Source organism: Aulonocara stuartgranti (genome assembly GCF_965226115.1).
Source record: "Aulonocara stuartgranti genome assembly, chromosome: 19".
Taxonomy (NCBI): domain Eukaryota; kingdom Metazoa; phylum Chordata; class Actinopteri; order Cichliformes; family Cichlidae; genus Aulonocara; species Aulonocara stuartgranti.
The window spans coordinates 15,529,634-15,553,572 of NC_138955.1; the positions used below are offsets into that span (position 1 = coordinate 15,529,634).

General features: G+C 39.1%; 1 protein-coding gene and 2 long non-coding RNA genes across 3 annotated transcripts; 2 read left to right on the forward strand and 1 right to left on the reverse strand.

Moving 5' to 3' along the window:
- The first annotated feature begins 1,725 nt into the window (after positions 1-1,725).
- Positions 1,726-8,075, forward strand: LOC309696078. The gene is made up of 3 exons (XR_014273325.1): positions 1,726-1,764; positions 7,705-7,868; positions 8,002-8,075. It is a non-coding gene; the product is annotated as an uncharacterized lncRNA (long non-coding RNA).
- Positions 8,076-12,102: 4,027 nt separating this feature from the next.
- Positions 12,103-13,890, forward strand: LOC309696076. The gene is made up of 3 exons (XR_014273323.1): positions 12,103-12,344; positions 12,428-12,784; positions 13,416-13,890. It is a non-coding gene; the product is annotated as an uncharacterized lncRNA (long non-coding RNA).
- Positions 13,891-18,129: 4,239 nt separating this feature from the next.
- Positions 18,130-23,803, reverse strand: pcare1 (photoreceptor cilium actin regulator 1). Its single transcript, XM_082516240.1, has 2 exons — positions 20,085-23,803; positions 18,130-19,138 (listed from the first exon to the last, which is right to left on the reverse strand). Exons 1-2 carry the CDS (start codon positions 23,414-23,416, stop codon positions 19,015-19,017), a joined length of 3,456 nt encoding a protein of 1,151 aa, XP_082372366.1. The 5' UTR covers positions 23,417-23,803; the 3' UTR covers positions 18,130-19,014.
- Between the last annotated feature and the right edge of the window lie 136 nt (positions 23,804-23,939).

Below are 23,939 nucleotides of genomic sequence, written 5' to 3' on the forward strand. Positions count from 1 at the left end.
TCACTTGTCACTCTGCAAAGACTAGAAGCTAGTTAGCATATACTCTGCATGGGCTTTAATGTTCCCCACATTGAGCTCGCTGGAAAAATGGTAATGTATTAGTGTTTCTGTCTAACTCGTAGACATCTCCTACAAAGTAGGAGCTTTCCATCAATATCTCTTAGACTGCAGTTCAAATTTACTAAAGAAGTATGCCACCAACTTGAGGCTATGTTTAGTCCATACTTCTCTAGATCCTGTTATCTCTCACTCCAGGACCAATGACCCTTGCCCAGTCCTCCACCACTAGTGGCATTATCCCACCAGATAAGGTCCTCTGTCAGTCGCATCAACCTGTGCGACATTGTGACATTTGGCGAGACGAACAGTGCCGCCGCTTTTTTGCTGACCTTTCACAAAGGCTTCAGCAACACTGTGTCACAGGAGTTGCCCTCGACTGCATTTGTGGCCGACACAATCCTGAACTCAATTTGCGCTCTTGCTAAAGGGTGTAATGATTTTGCAGGTCTAAGAGATGTGCTTCTTTAATTCTCCACTTGCAGACAGGTGCATTCTAATCTTCAACTATAAACATGGATGAGTGAAGGTATTATATATAAACAAGCAAAATATCCATCTTCACATCTCTAGCATTAGATTAAATTGTGCCTCTTATTGCAGCATAACAACAGCGATGGTAAATTTGAGCTTCCTGTAAATAATTGCAAACCTTTATGAGACGTAAGGTATCGCGACAAGAATGCCTTTGGTAACACTGCCACCCAGTGTGCAGAAGAACAGCTGCAGCTATTTACTGCTATTTTTCTCAGTATCAGTGCCTAAATGCTAATGCAGCTCCTTCATAGTGCCAAACTGAAGTGACTTTATTCATTCCTTATATGAGAGCTACTGCAAACATTACACAATAAAAGACTTTTAACTGCATTTATCTAATCAAGTCTGCTCCTAGTTTGTTGATATTCTCAGTCCAGCAGAGTTTACAGACCTTGAATGCTAATGGTACTATTAGAATGCAGTGCATGTCCGCACTGTGCAGGGACTCCAGCCTTCTTGCAGTGAGCAAAGCCCTGACATGTATACACACGCGCTGAACTCATAGTTCTTTCTATAACATATAAACCCACTATTTGTCTTAAGGGATGCTTGGGCATCTTGAAGCTTAAAGATCTATATTTCCTTCTTTGCTCACCCAATCCCTATAACAGTGACCTGTTTGCCCTTCTCTTTCTCCTCTATGTCTTATTTTTATTATTTTATTTTCATTATTGCTTGTTATTACAACGACATCTGATTGAACCTGTTCCTGTTAATCATCAGTTTTCATCCAATCATCGCTCAGACACTTAAGCAATCTGAAAATTCTAACTCTCACATTGTTGCAGATCTTTGATTGCGCTATCTATATGCAAATGATGTGTGAAATTCGACCACAGCTCGTATTTTGCAGGCTTTTGTTGGGAACCTGTGTAACTCAATATCATCTATTAAAAAACCAAGTCACATATTCGGTAAGTTATAAAGAAGCTTTGTAGGGGGGGTATTTATTTGCAGCAGCCTTGGATAACTGTAATAACAATTTTCAGCACCAATCCATTCAACACATAGTGTGTATGTGTGTTTACAGTTGCCTAGTTGCTGAATGTGCACAGCCTCGCGTTCTCTCCCAGCAGCTGCGTGTTTCCCAAGGCTATCGATTTTCTTATACAGCACATAGCAGAACAGCATGCAAATCTTCCACATGATCAACTCTCAAATAGGAATGAGGTAAGTAACGTTTAATGGAGTTTAGTGTTCTGATTTCAAACTTTCATGAGGCTTCATAAAAGCAATTATGTTAGATGTCGGATACAAATGCAGAAGATTCAAGAGAATCAAATTCATATAACAGGATAACATGTGCTCACATAGACTTAATTCAAAATGGTTTAGTGTCATCATCATGTTTGAGATTTGTGTATTTAGAACCAGGATGTATCTTTATTAAAATGCAAACCAAGCTATTTTTAGAAGACTACTTTGATTTAATAGAGTGATTGTCTAGCGCTGGTGTGATTATACCAGCTTCAGTTATTCTAGAGGATCAGATTAAGTAGTAGTAGCCAGTATAGTGTAGTATATTACAGCTTCAGAAGTAAAACAGCAACCCTCATCCTGGTGCTCTGATGATGTGGACAAGGAAAGGAAACGTGGGTTTTTTTTTATTTTGTTTTGTTGCTTTTGCTTGTTTGTTTGTTTTCTGACTTTTCCTTATCCATACAGCCCAGATTTGTTCATTTTGGCTTTACAGTGATGGAGCTTTCTTAATGGACTTGAGGATAAATTGTTCAGAATGAAAACTCTAAAGTGGCCCAGTGCAGTTAAGGGACTGTACAAACTCATTTGAGTGGAGTCAAGTATAAGACATTTTAATGTTGTATCTGGTACAGAAAGAGAAAGCTAATTAAGACATTAAGATTTTTTTCTGTATTCTGTCAACTAATATCCCAAACCCAGATTACAGGGTATATAAGTAACATAGTTCCAAATTTTAATTGCAAATGCCTTATGTCTCCAAATCTAGCTACTGTTTACCACAATATTCTCTAATATAAACAGTAATAAGTTAATCAAGTTAATGTTTGCACCCTAGGCACCAATATGTACATTAGTAAGATTAGAAATGTCCAAATATATGGTCAACACTGAAAAGTTATGCATATTCCAGTCAGTCTAATAACTTGTTTTTGCTTTCCAACACTATTAAAACTCTCATTTGCTCTGCCTTTTTCTGACACCTGGTCCTTGCAAGAAATAAATCTGATAATGAAGGTATTTACATAAATGTCAACATGTGGAAACTGATGATGAAGAAATGAACATTGCGAGACTTGCTGTAAGTGCCACTGTTGATCAGTGAAAAAGAATCAGTCTGAGGCGACACAGATTAGATAGGAAGGAGCAGCTGATGTACAGTAGCTACAGTAGCTTCTCTCTTGTGTCTTTTTTACATTGCAAAGCTAACAGCAGCCAATATGTCAACAATGTAATGCTCATGTTCAAATAGATACCCATTCAGGTAACTCTAATAATGTGTATATATATATGGCTTATACCACTAATCTTGAGCGTACATATGGTTTCCTCCAACTTTGAGGAATAATCTAAGGATAAATGCAGTACTATAGTGGCTTTTAGCAGTGTAACAGGCCCTAATAATCATATGATTATGTAACTACAGTTTAGCAAGAGTGAAATTTAGAAGAAAGAAAATTTAAACTAACATGTCTCATCTGCTTAATCAAATTATAAATGGTTTAGTAATTACAATGCCTAACATAACAATGCTACATCCATGTCAGTCAGGTGGTGCTACACGGGCTTGTAAAGAAATCTCAAAAGATTTAGAAAAATATTTAATCTGTTCAAAACCTCTTAATTAGTTCACTTGCACTTCCAAGCAGTTCAAAAAAACAAAGTGTAAAGGTAAGGTGATTTTTATTTTAGGAGGTTAACAGCTATTATTTATCATACAGCAACATTTTTATGCAATAACATATCCGTGAAATAGGCTGGAGATGACATCATATACAACCATATATCATAGTCTGACTAGTTGCATTGTGCAGCAAGTGCAGATACTCAAGTATATATAGGAGTTATTTTTCAGCTGTAGCTGCATTTTTGCAGAACGTATATTTGCATCCGTTTGCCTAAAATGTGAGAAACCACATTCATCTTTCTTAAAATGCCAATAACAGCAGCAACATTGCCTGTGCCTGCTATTAGTCAGTGATTCAGGCATGCAGATGAGATGTCTCAGTGAGCCGTCTTGCCACAAATCTCTGCACGCTTGTCACGCTCATGCTCGCCCATTAGACCATGTTTTCTACATCTCTGCATCTGCATCGGTGCGTCGCAGCTTGATCTAACCTTCAGGTTAAGGCCGTTTGACACAGACGGTTATCAGATAGTATTATCATGGAATTGCCATGTCCAGACGAGCACTGAGCACATACAAGGTCTGATAAGAGGCATCCATGGCAGTTGGTGGGTCGTGTTTTTTCTTGAGCCCCACCGGACCAGAGTGTTCTGTAGTTGTAAGCCAGGTGGAGGAGGCAGCCTGTGTAAACTGGATAAAGAGAAACTCTGTTGACCTATGTATTTGCTTTGGTCTAGAATTTTGTATAATGATTAGGCTCTGAGGCCAGTTCAGCAAGATAGTAAGAGCTTTAAATCATGATAGTGGGTTTGCTGGTACAACAGCTGGTGCCATCTTGGAGTACTAATGTGTCATGAGTGTAGAGTTGCCTGGCAGGACTGTATGTGACATTAAAACTAAATTAAAAGTAAAAATACCATTCATTTTTGTTTGTTATTCGTTCAACAAACCTCCAATAGCAGATGGATTACAGAAATACTTGTAGTTTCAAATATTTTACAGTTATAATTGTTTTAAAAATTCCTGTTTTGACTGTTTTTGTACCACACTGTATTGTATTGGTCCCACAATCTGGAAGGTTCTCATTCTTTAGCCTACATCTGAGCTATGATTTTGTAGCAGTTGGCAAATTTTGCTTGTGTGCGAGCATTCATTTCCATTAGTATTCATTTCAACCCATGTTTCAAGCTACTAAATTGATATAGCTCCGACTCCGAAAGTTCAGCTCTATCCGTGCTAAATTCCTCGTTGTTCACTAGCTAGCAGATGTATAGCTGTGTGTGTTAGGATGCCTGGGTCGTTGACCCAGGGTTTTTGAGTTTATTATATTATTTATAATTTCTAGTCTTTGGGTTTTTGTTAGAGTCATGTCTTATGGTTTGTCTCTGTGTAATCCTTAGTTGCTGTCTCCCCTGTCCGTTATATCCCCGTGTCCAGTCAGTGTTTGTGTCTGCCCTGGTCCCACGTCTCTGTTCCCTCTGTTGTAGTGCCTGCATGTGAGTCTGTGTCTTTGTTCAGTCTGTGTTATGTGTTTCCTGTTTTACTTTGAAGGTCTCTGTCTTATCTCAGTGTGTTCAGTTTATGCTTCCTTGTCTCGTCAGTTCTGATTTTCCCCAGCTGTGTTTCCCTCCTGTTGTCCATTCCCTGATTGCTCCCTCTATGTATTTAAGCCCTGTGTTGCAGTTTGTCATTGTCGTGATCTACCCTTATCTTGTTGTGTGTTCTGTGTAAGGTTATTTTGTAGTCTCAGTTTTGTTACCCTTTTTAAGTTGAGCATTAAAGCTGTTTTGAGTTCAAGTTTTGTTTCTGGAGTCTGCACCTTGGGTCCTTTTCCTGCCTGCACACAGCTGTCACATAACAGTGTGTGTCTGTTGCTTTGTTTGGCAACTGGCACTGATGGGTTTTTTTTAGAACTTTTATGCTCGATCAAAGCTGCTGAAAGCAAGCAAACGATATTAAAAAAATGTGCAGTCTGTAAATATTCAGGTTGAAACTACAACTACTGTAACAGTCAGAAAATGGACCTGCTCGCCCATGTGACCAGACATTCGACGGATACTGCAAGTCCTGTCTTATAACACTCGTGGCTATTTTCACTATTGCAAAAACTGTTAACTGATATATAAATTACCAAAAAAAAAAAACAAAAAACTATTATATAAACTAAAGACTAATATTTTAATCATGTATAATATTTGATATTTAATATTTAATCTAATATTTTTAGGCATCAAGCCATTAAGTGATGTAAAATTAGAAATACCAAGGGTGGGTGGAGGAGCTAGAAAGGATACGAAAGGGGAAGCCAACAGTAATAATTGGAGCCCTCGGGGCTGAACTGGTAGAGTGACTCCAGCAGGTTCCAGGAACGACATCCGAGAACTCTGTCCAGAAGAGTGCAGTCCTAGGAACAGCTAAGACACTGCAAACTCCCAGACCTCTGGCAGAGGAGGAAACAGGGATCAAAATACTGACGGTCTCATCTTCTCACAGTTCCTTCATTCTCTTGCTCTCCAGTATTTTTTACTGTTCTCCTCCCTAATCCCCATCCCAGATTCTCTATTCCACAGATAAAGACTGACTCTCCATCCCTCACATTAAATTTTGGGGGACAAAGATGTCAGTGCTGTTGTCCTGACTCTCTAGAAAAGGCTTTCCTCTGAGATCACCAGAACTCGATCTGTGGACATTTTCCAAAAAGTAGTTGAAATAATAGTTATTCAAGCTTTGGGGCTTTGACTTGTTACTTTGTCATTATTATTATTATTATTATTATTATTATTATTATTATTATTATTATTATTATTATTATTATTGTTGTTGTTGTTGTTGTTGTTGTTGTTGTTAATATTCGACAACACATTCTACCTCCTAGAACACAGCCGCCATGAAAAGACTTGGATTGCCAACTGATAAAGAGGGCAGGACTTCCAGATATCTGCATGTGCAAAAACCTCTCTGAAAAACTTGTCCATAATTATACTGAGTTTATTTATCGAAATGTACATTTTATAAAGATATAAAGCTTCTCCATCACCTAGTGACCCTGAATTGAATAAACAGCTAAGGGGATGGATGGATGGATATGTTTTATAAAACTACTTTAATTGTGTGGTGCCTGTATGTAAAGTAATTAACCAAGAATAACCTCAGGCAAGGTTGTACTTTTCCATCTTAGGGGAACTATGAAGCTGCACCCACCAATTATCTTTAATATGAAGTGATTTTTAATTCAGGTACCTGAATGTAAGGAGGGGAAATAAAACTCAGCATAGATTGTAAAGTTCACAGACAGATGGTTAAATAATCAATTAGAAAAGATGCAGCATATTGGAGAGCAAAGAAAAGTAATGTGCCTCATTTTAAACATAAGTTTTATGTTATATTTTAAGAAGTTGCAAATGATGAAGAAGAAAGTTTCAGAGCTGATGGGCACTGACTGAAAAAAGCCTGCTCACCTCTAGCTAAAAGAGACATCGCTGTCCTCAAACACACCTAGCCTTTTGGCTGCTGGGCTGAGATTTTATAGACAGGGACCCGAGTTGTTTTGCAGAGAGGATATGGGCAGAGGGCAGGAAATAATTGTGTCAGATTTATTTCCATTTTGCTGGAGGGAGCTGTGGGACATCTAGTACTTGATTTCTGAAAGAGCAGACATTAGCTCCTGGAGGTTGCTTTAATCACTGTTTTCCAGTGGGACATAGATCTGGGTGCTGTATGCATAACAGAGATGATAAGAAAAAACTGTGCTTGCATATAATGTGTTCTAATACTTATAGGCCTGGAAAGGTGCTTTGAGCTGCATCGCATGCTAATTTAAAATGAACCAACTACAGCATGTTAATGGTGTTAATAATTGATTATCTTAATCAAAGCTGTGTATGTGCTGTTCAGAGATACATCAAACATTAAAGATACAATTTATTTTTCTAAACTTTTGCTAAAAGCAGTCATTTGAAATTCAATCAGTTGAAGAATGAAGAATAGCACTGGAAGAGGTCATAGAGGTCATTTTGCAAAGTAGTAATAGACTTATTGTTTAGGTTGGAGGGCTCATTCTCATGATGGATTCAGTAGAACTGCACCTTATTAGCCATTTACATTCATGAACCATCTTACACAATGGTTGCCAGAAGGCATTTAATCCCCCAACAGCTTTCTTGTTTTACATATTAATTGTATAACTGTTTAGTTCTACAACTATCAGAATTAATTTTCAGCTAGATGACATCATTAACAGATATTTCTGAGTGTGTCTACTTACTGTCTGTCCTCTACTTGTTTAGCCAGCGTGGGTGCAGCCCTATGTGAGGTGATGTGAGCCAGTCAGATGAAGACATCAAATGCCATTGCTGGAACCGTGACACCCACTGAAGAGCTGGAGAGCAGGGCAAATGTTGATTTCCCTTCCTGACGGGCTGAGCAAACATGCAATAACAATATGGAGTAGGTAATTATGATGGGAACTCATTCAGTAAATATCACTTTAGCTCCATCTCATTAACAGAGGAATAAACCACAATGTTGAACAACATTAATAGATTGTTTAACTCATCATTAACCTCCAGTGCTTAACTTGCCAGATTCCACATTGTTTTTGCGCTGGAAGGAGAACCGGCGTGTCGGTCTTTCAACACAGCAGCTTCAGCAACAAAAGGTACTGTCTGTACCTGGTTTTCTCAGCAGAGGAAAGCTGCCCACACATTTATTTTCAGATCTAGAAAACACCGGGTGCACTGGCAGTGTGTGTTTAACATCCCCTCTCTGTCATCGCCCACAAGAGATAAGAACTGTTAAACATTCAGGTGCTCATTTGAGTCTTCCAGGCTAGCTAAAAAGAACAGCTTTGTAACAGCGCATTGCCTATTTGCTAAATATACTGCTGTGACATTTGTTGTCATGGATTTTCTCATTACGTGTGATAGCACGTGAACAGAATGCAAATCCACTTTGTCTACAGTATATTTATTTATATATGATTTCTAAACTTGTGGGGATAGGTTAATTGGATAATCCAAATTGCCACTAGGTGTGAATGTGCGAGTGAATGTGAGTGTGAATGGTTGTCTGTCCCTATGTGTTAGCCCTGCGACAGACTGGCGACCTGTCCAGGATGTACCCTGCCTCTCGCCCTATGACAGCTGGGATAGGCTCCAGCGCCCCCCGCGACCCTGAAAAGGATAAGCGGAAGCGAATGGATGGATGGATTTCTAATATTCTATATAACTTTAATTTATAGTTACAACACTGGAGCTCATTGTGTATACAATATGTTATTTAAAACAAGTTTCACTGCATGCAGGTGGAATGTACTTACTGTACTCTTACTGTAAATCTATGTGCATGAAGCAATCAATTTGATGCTGGTGAAAATTATACATCAACCCACGCCTTCATCGATTGTTGGGGGGAGGTAATTTTCTCTAATAAAAAGTTAAAATCAGTTAAAATAAAAAATTCATAGCACAAATTAAAGCCAGTGATTAAAAATGTCTTGTTGATTAGAGGAGAATAGCCAGACTGTTTTGAGCTGATAGGAAGCCAATGGCAACTGAAATAACCACTCATTATAACTAAGGTATGAAGAAAGGAGTCTCTTGAAACACAGCATGCTTAACCTTGAAAGCAACAGAAGACCTGCATTGGGGCTTCTGAACACCATCTCCAGCGTCTTGTTGAATCTATGCCATGAAGACTTAAGGCACTTGTGAAGGCAAAAGAGGGACTACAAGCGAGGTGTAACTAACAAAGTGGCCAGTGAGTGTATTTGATTTTGACAAATTCATACTCTATGCCTGGCTTCTTCGCAGAACAGTTGTTTTTGTCCCTACATTTACATTAACCATTGTTAGCTTTGCAGGTGATGCAACAGTAACTGGGCTTATGTCCAACATAAATGAGTCAGCCTACAGAGCGGAGGTACAGAACATGAAGAGCTGGTGCTTGGAGAACAACATGTTCTTTATTAAAACAAATGCCAAGTGGCTTATATTAACTATAGAATGTCAGAGAAGGCCTTTTCGTCAGAAGAGACAGTGTAAAGAGAATGCCTAACACATCTCACAGGGTCTCACGCAGTCTACCAACACTGTTTCAGTCTAGAAACTACCACACATGAGCTACTACTCCTGTAACTATACTGAGGACAGCTTACTTCATAGACACATGTTTACTACAGCATCACAGTAGTTCTATGGTATGAATTCTCAACTCGTCTCAATATCTAGATCTATAACACAGTGACAAACACTGTTATCATTATACCACAGTGTACAAGAGCTAACACATTTTATAATATTTACTTATTTTTTTACTATTACCAAATACTATTTTTTTGCTAGTTATTTTACAACAATTGCTTGGCAAACTTAATGTTGCTGAACGTGTGCAAGATTATTGAACTTTCTGTAACAAAGCTATGCTAGTCCCTTCTATCTTTATGTTCACTTCTATATGGAAATCCCTGAAACATGAATCATGGCACACACCAAATCATTTGTGCTCTAAGCAAATTTGCAATGTCTGTTGTTGTATTGTAAAACTCAGAATCTAAGATAACGAGTGAGAGAGACATGAGTTTGAATTATGCTGCTGAACTGTAACTAATATAAGCCAGCTGAGTGGAAACAAACAAAATAGTTCTCCCATTGTTAACTGTATTTCTACATGAAAATCTGTCCCATGACTGTAACTATGGTGAGTCAACATGTTCTTTAAGACTTGTTGTTAAAGAAAGTGTTGCACTTTTACTTTGACCTGTCATTTCAGGTTCTTGCATATAGGCCCACTGTCCCAGTAAGTAACTTCCCTTCTTCTGTATTCATAAGCCATGAAACAAAATGGATACTCCTTTCAATCAACTTATGGATTCTTGATGTTCACATTGTACTGGTCTAGATATTGTTAGTTCTCTTGTGAGTTTTTTGGTTTTTTTTGCCTGTCCCGTTTGGCTCTTTTGACATCAGAATTATTGTCTAAAGGCGAAGAAAGATGCCCAACGTATTTGCTTTACCAAATTTTTACTTGTTAAATACGGGACAGACTGTGGAAAAGAAAGGGGAGAAAGAAAGAGGGAAAGAAAAACAGCGGAGAAGAGGGACGGGGATAAAGGGCAAAAAACAAAAAAAACAGCAAAATAAGCAGACAAAAAATACATATATCAATCACCTGGATCACCTGTTGAGAAAGAAAAAAGAAAACAAGCAGACGAAAGAAAAAAAAGAGCAAGATAATAAACAACATCACGATGATCTATGGGAATGTAACAGTAAATGCTAAATATTAAACATTATTGTGCAGCACGTAAGATCGACAGCGCAGTGTGGTTTGAGGTAGGAGCCAAAAAGGGTGTAGTTTGTGTGTGTGAGTCCCCGTGTGTACACCTGTGAGCATGAGCGCACTTGTATTTAAAAGGTTCCTTCATGTAATGATCTGCTAGAGGGTGTGGGGGAGCCACTGCCCCGTCCTCCAGGGCATGAAGCAGGTATGGAGGAGATCAAAACTCCAGACATCCAGAGGCCCCCAGAACACAAGAGACCAAGGAAGACCAACAGAGGGGCAGCCGCGCCACTGTCCCAGAAAGAGCTGAGGAGAGCCCCAGATGAGGGGTCACTCAGTGGCCGCGGAGCAGAGGCCAGTGAGCTCTGCCGGCTCGGTCACTCTGGCAGCCAGCTGTGCCAGAGTGACCGAGCCCCAGGCCGAGAGGCCGAGGGCATCCCACCCCAAAGTGGCCCGAGCGAGCCCCAGGCTCCAGGCCCCGATAAGCAGCCACCAAGGAGTGAGCCGGTGTGTACCTGGACGCCCATCCCCGGACACAAAGAACCACCGGCAGGGGAAGTGGTGGGGGAGATAGGCCTCCAAACCTTGGAGGGCCTGAGATGTCCCTAGAGAGGTGGCGTCTGACACCCAAACTGACATATAGACACAGACATACAAGCACACACAGATACAAACATCCATTCCCACCCTCGTGCTCTCATATGCAATTACTCAACACTCTCCCAACGCGGAGACAGACATAAAGAGACACTGTACACACAATCACACTCCCCAAGCGTACTCTAAGAGAGAAGCAGACCGCCCCGACTCGGCAGCAGCAGGGAGGCCCCACATTCCAGACCCCATTCGGCCAACTTCTCCTCCCAGCCACCCCCCCCCCCCCCCCCCCCCCCGCGCTCCAGCAGGCCGCAGAGAACGGGGGTGTGTGAAGACTCCAAACTTGTGAGTTTTCCTAAGTTGTGTTCTTACACAATGGCAGCATTTGTTATTTTTCCATAACTAATAATTATGCTTTTAATGGATGCTGTTTAGCTACGGCTTCATTATTTACATTTATACTGTTCAAAAGCTATAAGGAAATTAATAAACTTCATTTTGTATCCCTGACATGAACTTAAATGGTAAATTTACTGTGTTTAAAGAAAATTTACCAGGGTTTCTTAAAGGTCTAGTGTATTCTTCATCTCTTGACTTTGAGATACTATTTAGGAATTGTTAAAATGTATCATATCAACTGATATAACACCATCCTGAGAGTCTGGAACCAGCTAATCAGGTATAGCCTGAAGCTTATCCCAGCTATTATAGGGCGAGAGACAGACAACCATTCACACCTATGGGCATTTTGGAATCACCAATTAACATATCCCCATTAAGTGCACTGTGGACTGTGGGAGGAAGCTAGAGTACGTGAAGACAACCTGGGCAGACACTGGAAGAACATGCAAATTCCACATAGAAAGGCTCTGGACAAGTAGTGCAGTCAAACTAAGGACCTTGCTGTGAGCTAAAAGTGCTAACCACTGCACCACTGCGTTGCCATTTCCTTAAATCTACATTCATTTTTATGCGCAGCAGAAGGCAATGACTCTGCGAAAAGAAGCCGCTGGATGACAAAATGACCTAAAGACCTTAGCAGAAACATCTGGTTAGTTTATATTTTTAGTCACTAGTTTTAAATCTTATTGAATGCAAAATGGTGTTTATTATGTAAATTCTGATTTCTTTTAGAATCTAAAGAAGGAGTAACTACAGGGCTTTGGAGTTGACGTCACACCGCAATGCATTATGGGAGCGCAGCGCCATTTTCGGGGTCTACGAATCAAACCAAACACACTGTGTTGGAACGACGACTACAAGAAAGATGCTTAAAAGCAGCTCAAAAGAGAATGAACTGTATAGAGACCGATTTCATTCAGAGGCGAAGCGGCGGTACTTGCAGAAAATAGCGTGCATTGGAAATGTGGACCCGTATGAAATAAGGCCGTGGAGTAGAAACCCTGAAGACCAACCGCTATTGACGTAGCCTGACATATTCTCGTACCTTGTCTGTGGAGTCAGCGCGTACAAGTCGTCATTCAAGCAAAGGTAAGTCAGCTTGAGTACTGCGAGTGAAATGCGTTTGATTTCCCTGCAAACATTCAGATTAGTGCAGCATAAATTCATTCATGAGGGGAAATGACAGTGAGAACATGTGGAGGCTGTTAGGTGGATAACATAATGAGTTCAGTGCACTGATGTGACACTGTCCTGAAGGATTGTTATTCTTTATGGTTAAAGAAATTGCACTAATTTATTAATGTTTATTATAAATAATCCTTATTATACATCTTGCTTCCATGTTTGTATCTTGTGTCACTAAAAATACATTTTATTTTAATTTTATATATTGATCAATGACCTGCAGAATCTCCTTATCATATTAAGTGATTCATAATTGTCACTTTATGCTTTCTCCATCTCTAAAGTGATGACATCCTTGCATTACATCCTTTAGGTTCATTTTCTGCAGGCAGGTTTCTGACAGAGAACAGGCAGATTTACACTATAACATGCAGCGTTCTATAGATGGATACATAAAAAAAATGAAAAATTACATGTATGTGCTAACTTTCTAAACACTTTGTTACATTTATGATAAAGTAGATAAAACACATTTACGTCGGCCTTGGCTCATTAGTTCTTGTCTTTAAATGAACTTTGTCTGTGTGTGTTTCAGGTCCTGCACTCTCAAAGACTGAATGAACCAGCATTGCAGCCATGGGTCACTGTGAGCATCACAGGGAAGGTTGAAGCCGCCCACTGCACCTGTATGGCCGGAGTCGCAGAGACCTGCAGCCATGTCGCTGCTCTTCTGTTTAATGTAGAAGCAACAGTGTTGATCCGTGGCACAAGGACTGTTACAGATGAACCTGCATACTGGGTTTTGCTGGGTAATATTACCAAGATACAGCCAGAGGTTGGCCATAAGATAGACGACTTCTCTTCAGCTGCCCAAAAAAAAGGCTCTTGATCAAAACATAAACAGACCATCTGTAGTGACAGGTAAAAGGAGCCGTCCTCAAAACAGAAAAATCCCACCTGCTACTGTGGAGGAGTTGTCACTGCTATTGGATACTTTGCTGGAACACAGTAAAGCTGTGGGTTGTGGGAATGACCCATAATGTTTTATCTAGGGGTCTAGATTTATGCCTGTAGTGCACTGTCATGTAAATAATTTGCATTTACTGAATATGTACTGACTGAGTCCCACTGTTCAAAAGTTGAATAAAGAAACAAACTAATTTTTGCCTCTTTTTTTTTTTTTATTGAAACCACCTTATAGAACATCACATCAGTTACAATGTAGAATCCATGTCATTTATAGTTTACAAATGACAAAATGTTTACACAAAATCATGAGTGTTTACATGACATCACTCACTACTAACATTATTTACTGTATCTTTTGAAAAAATAACAGCACAAGACTTAAGAACATTTAACAGGAGCAGGTTTCATTCTTCCCTGGTTTTATTATCACACTGTTCATCAAAACGGCAGCAAACCTTCACCATCTTATCCAGAAGGGTCACCTCTTCCCCCTCACATGGAAGAAGTAATCTGATTGGCATGGTGGTATGTTTGCAGCAGGTCCCTTGTGTAGCGCTGGAACCCAGTCACGATGTTTCATCCATTTCATAGGCTGGTTTGCTGCAATAATGCCAAATAATTAGCATCTGTATAGATAGAAGGTAGTTCTGCAAAATCACTCAGTAGGATGTTTGTTCTAATTTGCTATGACCTCAGAGCGCATCGAAAATAAAACTAATAGGCTATAAAGAGTGATGTGAACATATTTAGAACTTACCGGAATGAAAATGTCTGGAGCACCAACAGATATTTGGAGATGGAAGAGAACTGCACGTCAGCTCGTCTCACAGCTGCTATCCAGGCTAGACGCCTTCGTTTGGTAACATCAATACACGAGCTGCCTCATGTTGCTTCCAGGTTGGGAAAGAATGAAAAGATAAACCATTTTCAACCTTATTCTCTTGCCGGTGTTGTGTGTGACTTCGCTCCCTTTTCACTTGCGCTAGACCCCCAAAATGGCGGATCGGGCCAAAATCCTTTCCACGCCCACCCCCCGTGACATCACGCTCCAAAGCCCTACTGACTGAGCGTTCAGTGTTTCTCAGCCAGATTCACCCAAGACAGCAAAAACATTCAACACAAGGTGTACAGAGTGGATCTACAAACCACTGAATGGTATTTTAGATTTTTTTTATATACAGAGTATGTTCACAGAGTTCCTGATAGTAGTTTTAAGGAAAGTGGGTGTCTTGGTTGCATGAGGAGATTTATTCATTTTGCATGTTGATTTCAAAAGCTGTCTTTAAAGAAAGTAAAATCAGAGTGGGATTATTATTCATAATTCACACAGACATTAGGACAGTTAGACTCCCACCACTTGTTTTATATCATCCTCCTTCAGCATTATTTTTTGGCAATAAGCAATAAGTCAAGGCCACATGAGGTCGTTTTATGACAATGCTTCACTGTAAAAGCCATGTAAAATGTAAAAGCCAGGGAATACACAATAGTATACATCAAATCAACAGCAGTATTAAACTATACCATATTTTCACTGATCCCTATTGTCTTATCGGATATTAGTTTATTTGTATTATTAGGCATCATTTATACACAAAGCTGGTGGGTGCATTGCTACATTATTTGAAATAAATCTTACATAAAAGAGTAACACAGCATATATCTAAAAGCACTGTGTCTCACTTTCTGAGGGATTACTGAAAGATTCATTGGAGTAGGACAATGAAGACTAAGAGGATATAAACAACACCATTATGAATAAATCAACTATTCTTATGTCAGTGTTTGCTTATCAACATGAAGATTGTTTTATTTAGTCTATATCCTTTGGTATAATCTGCAAGTTTGTATTCAAGTTCCTTCAGAGAGGCGGGAATGAATTGGATGTAGCACATTTATCACAGTCCTCTGTGTTCTCTGTATATTTTCTCTACTGGGAAATTATGCTTCAGAGACTGTATAAGTCATTCATTGTATTGTCTAACACATTAGAGCATTCACTGATAACTCATAATCTAAGCAAAACAAACAATGGGGAGATTATGCTTCCATCTGTGTCTTTGAATCATAACCAGTTTCCACTTGATTGCACAGGAAGTGCAGCCTGATGGGAGACAGATTGTGAGGCGAGATGCTCCTCTGGTGGAGAACAGATGTCATTGCAGGCATGACTTCATGTAGCCTGTCCTTGATAGCAAGTGAGAGGACAGAGCGCTACTAATCCACCAATCAGATTACTGCAGCTCGTTAAAGAGAACATTTCCTTTAGTAAAGTGTAAAGAAAATGATTATTACACAGACATATGCAGTGGCCCTTTGTACTGTTTAAACATAACTTTAATTTGGATATTTTACATCAGTTATTTTCTATATCTACTAAAGAAAAAACAGAATTGTAGATTTTGTGTTACTGCCCAAGATTTTATAAAACAGTAAAAAAAATGTACATCCTATAACAATGTTTGAGAATAATTGATCTTAGTAATATAGCAATATATTATAATACAGTAATTCAATTTTATAGATATTCTATTTTATACTGTGCTGTAAAATCAAACGTCTCTAATGTATATTCCCCACTCACCCTGTAACCATTCGTTTACGCTTTTTGCCAATTTTCAAACAAACAAGTCATTACGTTAGCCTTGAAGACCTTCGTGGATGTAAGATGAATATTAATGGATTGTTGACATGACCCCACGTTACACCCCTTCAAAGTCTTATCAGAAAATTGTAAAAATCTTAAAATGTTTCAATCATGAAAAAAAAAACATACATGGAATTGCACTCAACAGCCATTTCATTAGTTAAGTCCTGATTAAACCCTTTTTTGGTCTCAGTTCTTTGTGGCATAAAATCACCAAGAGACCAGAGACATTCTGCTGATTTGCTGGCTGCACATCCATGAGTTTCCACCACATTGTAAGGTTGCTCTGTTATATTGAGATCTGGTGAGGCCATTTGAGTACAGTGAGCTCATTGTCATGTTGAAGAAAACAGCTTGAGAATATCTGAGCTTTGTGACATGCTGCAATATCCTGCTATAAACACCCATCACTGTGGTAATCATGATCGGATGTGCAACAACAATACTTGGGAAAGCTATGGTGTTTAAACAATGCTCAGTTGGTACTAAGGATATAATATAATATAATATAATATAATATAATATAATATAATATAATATAATATAATATAATATAATAAAGAAAACATCTCAACCTCAATTTTCTGTTCTAAGCTGTTCGATGTATTGTGCATTCAGAGATGCTCTTCCATATACCTTGATTGCAGTGAGTGGTTATTTGAACTACTGCCTCCTCTACTTTAATTTACAAGGCATTTCTCCCCCTCGCTGAACTCAAAGCAAGATCAGTTTTCTTGGGTATATACTGACATATATACATATACATTACATACATATACAGTATGTAACTTTTATACCATCTCTACTTACATTTTAGCAATTTTATGCTGTGCTGTACAAGTCAAGCCTGTTTACTGTGTATAGCATTGCAAATCAACACTGAAGATAACAAAGCCTAAATAAGAAAACATATTGAAAAAAAGAAAGATTTCTGAAAGAAGTCACAGTTTCACTTGAGGTTGGTTTTAAGAAAATCGTGACATTATTTTAACCAGATTCATGAGGTCATTACCTGGATTACTTTCCCTTGTTGCACTTTGCTCATGCTTGTTTCAGTCCAGTTAGATTGTGGAGGCTGGATGAAGCACACAAATACGACAAGGACAATATTTTCTTAAAAGATCATTAAAAGACCATTTCTACAGGATGCTTGTATGCTAAATGTAAATGAAATGAACGTGTTGCAATGAAAGAAAAAACAACAAAAAAACCCTTCTGACTCATGGATGGAAAAATAAATGTCTATACATTTTTTTTCTTGTGGTTCCCATCTGTGTTTTTTCCCTCAACATTAAAATAGGCTGTTTTTTTCCTGATGAGATATGATTACAAAAGTATACAAAAAGTATTCTTTCCCTATTCTCTTTTCTTTTATCCTTACATGAAAGCTTTACTTAATTATCAGTTAAGAAAACAGAGGATTTTTTTCAGTAAAGGTATATGTTCCATTTCTAGCCAGGATTATGGAAAAAGAGAAAAACGTGTAGGGGAAAATAGGACATTTTTAATAGCTAATTTGGCATTTTTAGTTTTCTAAAGTGTTAACATACATAGAAGAAAAACTAAATATACATTGTAGTTACAATGTAACTACAATGTATATTTAGTATATAGTTACTGGGGAAGAAATATGTAGCATTCGATTTATCTTTTTTCTCATTATTTTGAGAACTTGATTTAACATTCTTTAATAATAAAAATATGAAACTGGAACCTTGAAATCTCCTTATAATTAGAAAGTAATTCATAACTATAAGAAAAGATTTGTAACTTGTTGATCTTTTCTGAATACAGTGAGGATTAATGTAATAGATGCCGAGAGTGTAAGACGCTGTAACGTTAGGTCCAACCATTTCTCTTATTCTTAGTTGCATTCCCATTAAGTTCACCAGGTCGCAACTTCTACTTTTCCATTAATTACAGGACATTAATTTCAAATTACACATAAACATAATTTGCCCCCTAAAGATAAAATGCTGGCATCACCACTGTGAGCATAATAGCATAATGATGTTAGCAAGAAATACAGTATCCTAAGTCATTTTCAGGGATCATGAAACACCTAAATGCAGCATTATGACAGTTGTTATTGATAGTACATGCAAAGTTGGGATGGAATTATTTTTATTACAAAACAATAAAAAATAAAAGACAGAATAATAATACTACAGTTTAAAAAAAACATGAACATACTTTTTATTTATGAATTTTGATGCCGAAATGAACTTAAGGTCAATTTGTGAATACTTTGTGATTAAATACCAAAAACTTAGTCATTAGTGGGAAGACAATCTATAAAAAAAGAGGAAGACTAAATTGTGATGTAAACATGAAGCTCAGGAGCATGTTTTTTTTTTCAGATACAGTGCAGACATGAATGCAGTGAAAAACACCAATGAAAGAATTACAACTAATAAAACCTGAAATACATATAATTATAAACACTGTGGAGGTGTGTTACAGCAGAAGAGTGGATAGAATTAGCTCTTCCTCTCTTCCAAGTGGAATAAACAGCATCGACTTAAATCCTCAGTAAGGCCTGCTAATCCATAATCCTCCTGGCTCTGCATTGGCCCCTTTAGTCCTTGTGCAAGGCACGTCCAACAACACACAGGTCTGGGTGTGATGCAGAGCGTGTTGTCGTTCTGAGGTCTGATTGGCTACCCCATGAGTCATCATCTCTGGTTGGTTCATAGTTTAGCCTAAAAGAAAGAACAGAAAATGTTGTCATTAGCAATTAGGTAACTGGGCCAGGTGAGTCCGAGTCACTTGGTGCAATACTGACTCGTGAAGTACGAGAGATTAAATGTTTTATATAAATCTAACGTAATACAGTAATAACAGCAGGGGAAAATCAGTGGGAGGTTGGAGCGTAGCATTAAGTACAGAGAGTTATTTGTTGCATAATGTATCGTGAGAATGAGCTTCTGTTTGAGAGACACCTACAATGTAAGCATTTTGTATATTTAATATAATTACTCTTTAAGTGATAATGTGGCCTAAGAGTGGCATCACTTCATATCAGAAAATCTCTATGAACTGAAAAATAAGTCTACCAAAAAAGACAAAAACTCTGTCATTATATATGTTGCTGCTTAATTTTCTTTGTAGCAGTTTCTATCTGAATCACCAAAATCTGCAACGCTTGTGAATCTTTGGTCATGTCTAACTTTTCCTGACGGTTACAGAATTAGACAGACCATCATTTAACTTGAATAAAAAGCTGTCCCTTTACATGGATTAGGTAAAAGCCATGATTTAGAAAAGTGCATATCCTCCAAAAACATTCAAAATAGGGAACATTGTTTCAAGGTGTGGGACAGGAGGACAAAGAAAAGAAATCCTGTGCAAGGAAATCTTGTCACCCTGCTTTTATTATATTGTGATATTCAAAAATCTTTTAATTGCTTCCCAAGTGGACCCCATGCCACTTAATTGTTATGTATGTTATTAATACTGTTTTCTTTCCAAAACCATAACCAAGTAGGTGTTTTTAAAATAAAATAGGGTAGCTCCTACCAAAGAGGGGCATTTGTCCAGAATTTCTCTCAGAACGTTATATAAATTTAAGGTAAAAAAACAAACAAAAAAACAAACAAAAGTCATGAATAATCATTTAAGAGAAGTACAAATGTGGTAAAATCTCACCCCTGTGAATATATCGCTGGTTCACTCCCACAAGTCTCAGCCACTGAGATGCGTTGTGATTGTTGTGGTAGACTTAGACTCTGCCTCCGGTCTGAATGGCTACGTCTGATAAAGGGTCGTGGCCCATGGACAGATGCAGGAGTCCTCCCACGTGTCTCAAAAGTATGTAAGAGGAATGAAACTTTGGTTGAGGTCCATGCTTGCGGGGGCTTGCTTACTGAACAAGGCTGGGCTTCAAACATGGACAGAGAAACGGGACAGAAGACTGAACGTGCATTACTAATTGTCCTAGCACTTGATGAGTCTTCACTGCTATTTTCCCTTGACCATCTTTGTACTTTTGGCGAAGCTGGGGGAGATGGTGCTTTGAAAGGGTATGAAGCGACTGAGTTTGAGCTCGAAATGTTCTGCTTTGATACGGGTGGGCTGGGGAGTCTCCTCTGAAGAGCAGGTGGTGTAGGAAGTGTTCTGTTAAGAGAGGGGCTAGATGAAGAGGGTGGAGTAGGCTGATTTTTGAAATTGTGGGGACTGGGAAGTCTTCGATGTAAGCTGCTTGGAGTAGAAGGTGTGGAAGGCAACATTCGCCCTCTAGACACAGGTGGGGTGGCAGGTGTTTGGCTAGTCTCTACCGAAGCAGGCACAGAAGATGCTGTGGTGTTGAATCCAGGCACTGAAATGTTACCATCATCTTGTATGTCTCTCAATTCTGTTTGAGTGACACACGGTCCTACGTAACTTGTTGACAATTTCTCTGACTGAGAGTTTGAAGAGGGTTTTAGTTGTATGTTCTTTCTGAGTTGCTGATATAAGGAATCCTTTTTGATTTCCGAATCTGGTTGATTGACCTTAGACAGAGGAAATGTCTCTTGTTGTTCCACTCTAACAGGGGAAATGTGTTTGGAGGTTTGTGGTAAGCCTCCTTTGCTTGGCAGTACCGTCACTGACTGAACTGAGGCCTTCAATCGTTGTGATATTAAACCCCTTTTCAACAAAGGTGATCTTCCTACTTTTGTTGCACCATCTGCTGCTACACTAGTTGATGTACTCTGAACGCTTTCAAAGGAATTGTCCAATAATACTTCCATTGCTGGTGGAGGAAGACTATCCAGGTCTAAATCTGTTTTCTCACATGTTGTAGATTCAGACCTACAGCTAGTTATCCCAGCAGTCAGCACAGCTTCTACATTTCCTAAACCGGGTAACACTGGAACACCACATTTTCGCACACCTTTGAGAGGCCCCAGGACTTTGGGACCTTCTAGTTCCTCTATTCCTTGACTGAATGTATCAATCAGTTTTTTGACTGAATTCCTACCTCTGTGAAGGCCAGAAGATGGTTGGGGTGATAAAGGGGGGCTAGGAGGTGGAGTGGCTTTTATAAGACCCTTGGGTATATTCTTGTCTTTTTGTTTATCATCATCAACTTCACTGGTTGCCTCCTGTTTTTTACTATTGGACTTTGTAGGACTTGCCTTGTCTTTAGGTGGTTGGGGGTTGTTTTTCTTTTCTAATGAAGGCTGTCTCTGATTTATTGCTGGAGATTGTGCTGGTGAGTTTCCTTGGTTTCGTTTTAAAGGATCAGTCCTTGTTTTTCTTTCTTCTTTGCTTTTATTTATGCTCTGCAATCTCCGGTTTAAATCTTTCTGGGTCCTTTCTAGTTCAAGAAGAGTAGGATCTTCCCCTTTGCTCCGAAGGGAATCTGCTGACCGGGAACGCTGACCCCTGTTCACCGGGGTCTTTTTCACTTGTGCCTTTCGTACAGCTGCTGCTGTTTGAGGCCTCCTTGGAGATCGTACCTCATCATCTGTCCAATCCTGTGTGCTAGTTTTTGTGCTCGTTGATGCCTTTGTTTTAGAACTAGGGTTTTGTGACGATACAAACTGTATCCTACCACTTATTGCATTTTTCATTTTCATAGTCATTTCTAGATTTTGAGGATTTTCTATCCTCTTTGGGGGTAAACGTCGAGGTTCTTGTAGCTTACAGTCTACAGGAGAACAATTAAATTGCTTTTGAACTGCTTCTTGGATATCTCCTATATCTCTGTCCACCTCATCATAATCATTGACATCCTCTTCCCCGTACTCTGTGGAGACAGATCCGAGCAATGAGTCTCTTTGGTCATTAGCCATTATGGTACATGTAGAACCTAGTGAGTTGAGTGAGGTAAGGGACACACTAGGACTTATTTGACCCCGAAGCTTTCTCCTTGACACTCTTCGCAGAGGACTGACAGGAGTAGCTCTATTTGTCCCGGTAGACTCACAACTCTCTCGTCTTTGGCGTCTCTCAGATCCAGCAAGGGATTCATTCTCAGCCCCAATTCCACTGTCCTCACTAAAGAGAGCTGAATCCTCTGGGCCAGGCTTGTGCAGAGAGGCCATTTCAATGCGGGATAAGAGTTGCATTAACCTACTCTCTGTTGCACGTTTGACTTTAAGTTTCTCCTCTAAAAGCTCTGAAACGGAGGCAAAATACTCCACTGCCTCTTCTAAAGCACAGTCCCCAATTCTTCCAACAGTCTGGCTCACATTTCTCATTCTCTGTGTGGTGTACTGAAGCAGCTGCTGCAACAAATCCGGTGGGGGTTCGATATTGGGAGAGCCAGACTTCAGAGGGGTAGAGGATGAGAGATTTTTCATTTGGCTTGGCCAAGCAAGATGTTCGCCATTTTCTTTTAAAATTTTTTCTCCCTCCTCCACCATGTCTTCTAGTCCCTGAATTATTTCCTCGTAACGTAGAGCCATGAAGGCAACCATAGGCTGAACAGAAACCTGAGTTTCAGCTGCTTGTTCTAAGAGTCCAAGCAAAACATCATATTTGTTTATGCTAGGATTCAAAAAGGCATACGCAGCTTGGTGAGCTTTTACCAAGGGTTCTGGAAAGTCCACTTTGTGCTCTTCAGATAGCTTGTCTTTGTCCTTCTTTTTAAGAACTTTTGCACCTTTGGCATTTTTCTTTGGTTTCCTGTTAAGCCTTTTGTCTGACACATCCTGTTTGTCATTGTGTTTCTCTTTCCTCTGTGATACTGTGCTTTTTTCTGTTGCTTGATTCCCCAGCTTATCTATGTTAACTGCTTCCATATTCACTTGCTCAGTATCAAGCCTCTTTTTCTGTGGTGTCATGTGTGACTCTTTCTGAAGTACCTGGGTTTGTCCACCTGTCTTCTTTTCCTTTGTAGCTCCATTTGTAGCTCCAGATGAAACATGATTTTCCTCATCTTCAAACTGTGGATCTCTGGGGTTGTCTTGAGGTGCAGGGGGTAGCATTCTCCCCTTCCTCATAGCACCCAGAGTGCCAAAATTGTTACCTTTAGATGGTGAGCAACCCATTTCTGCTGTACAGGGTGTTTTTTCTCTCTTCTCCCTAGATAACACTAATACAGACAGTGCAGTCAATTGTGTAAAAAAATAGCAAAGATTCTTAGCCACCAGCTGTCATTTTCAGATGGCTAATGTCGTTGACTCGTTGAGTAAGATCCCTTTCCGCAAGTAGACTGCCAAAACAAAACGTGGATAAATCCATTTTACGAATTGCTTCCAACTGTCACAGACAGACAGAATAAATCCACAGTTTGGTGGCCATGTTTAATAAAATTTCCTTGGAGCATGTTCGGAAAAAAAACATCCCTCTGCACCTTATGAAGGACAAGCAGCTGAAAGGATTAGTGAGTCTTTCAGTGAACTCCTCAGCCTGCACATATGTCACGTTAAGTCATATAAAACTCACCTACTTCTAAGAACTTAAGCTCATTTGGGTAATGAAGGCTGGCTTCAGGTGGGTTTTTTATAGCCTGCAAAACAATACATCCTAACTTAGCCAATAGAAAAAAACTGAAAGAAAAACACAGCATTT

Bases quoted from the DNA above. Each gene is read 5' to 3' on its own strand.
- pcare1 (XM_082516240.1), bottom strand. From the start codon at position 23,416: ATGGGTTGCTCACCATCTAAAGGTAACAATTTTGGCACTCTGGGTGCT. The intron at 19,139-20,084 runs GTGAGATTTTAC...TCTTTCTTTTAG, and splicing joins CCAGCGATATATTCACAGGG to GCTAAACTATGAACCAACCA.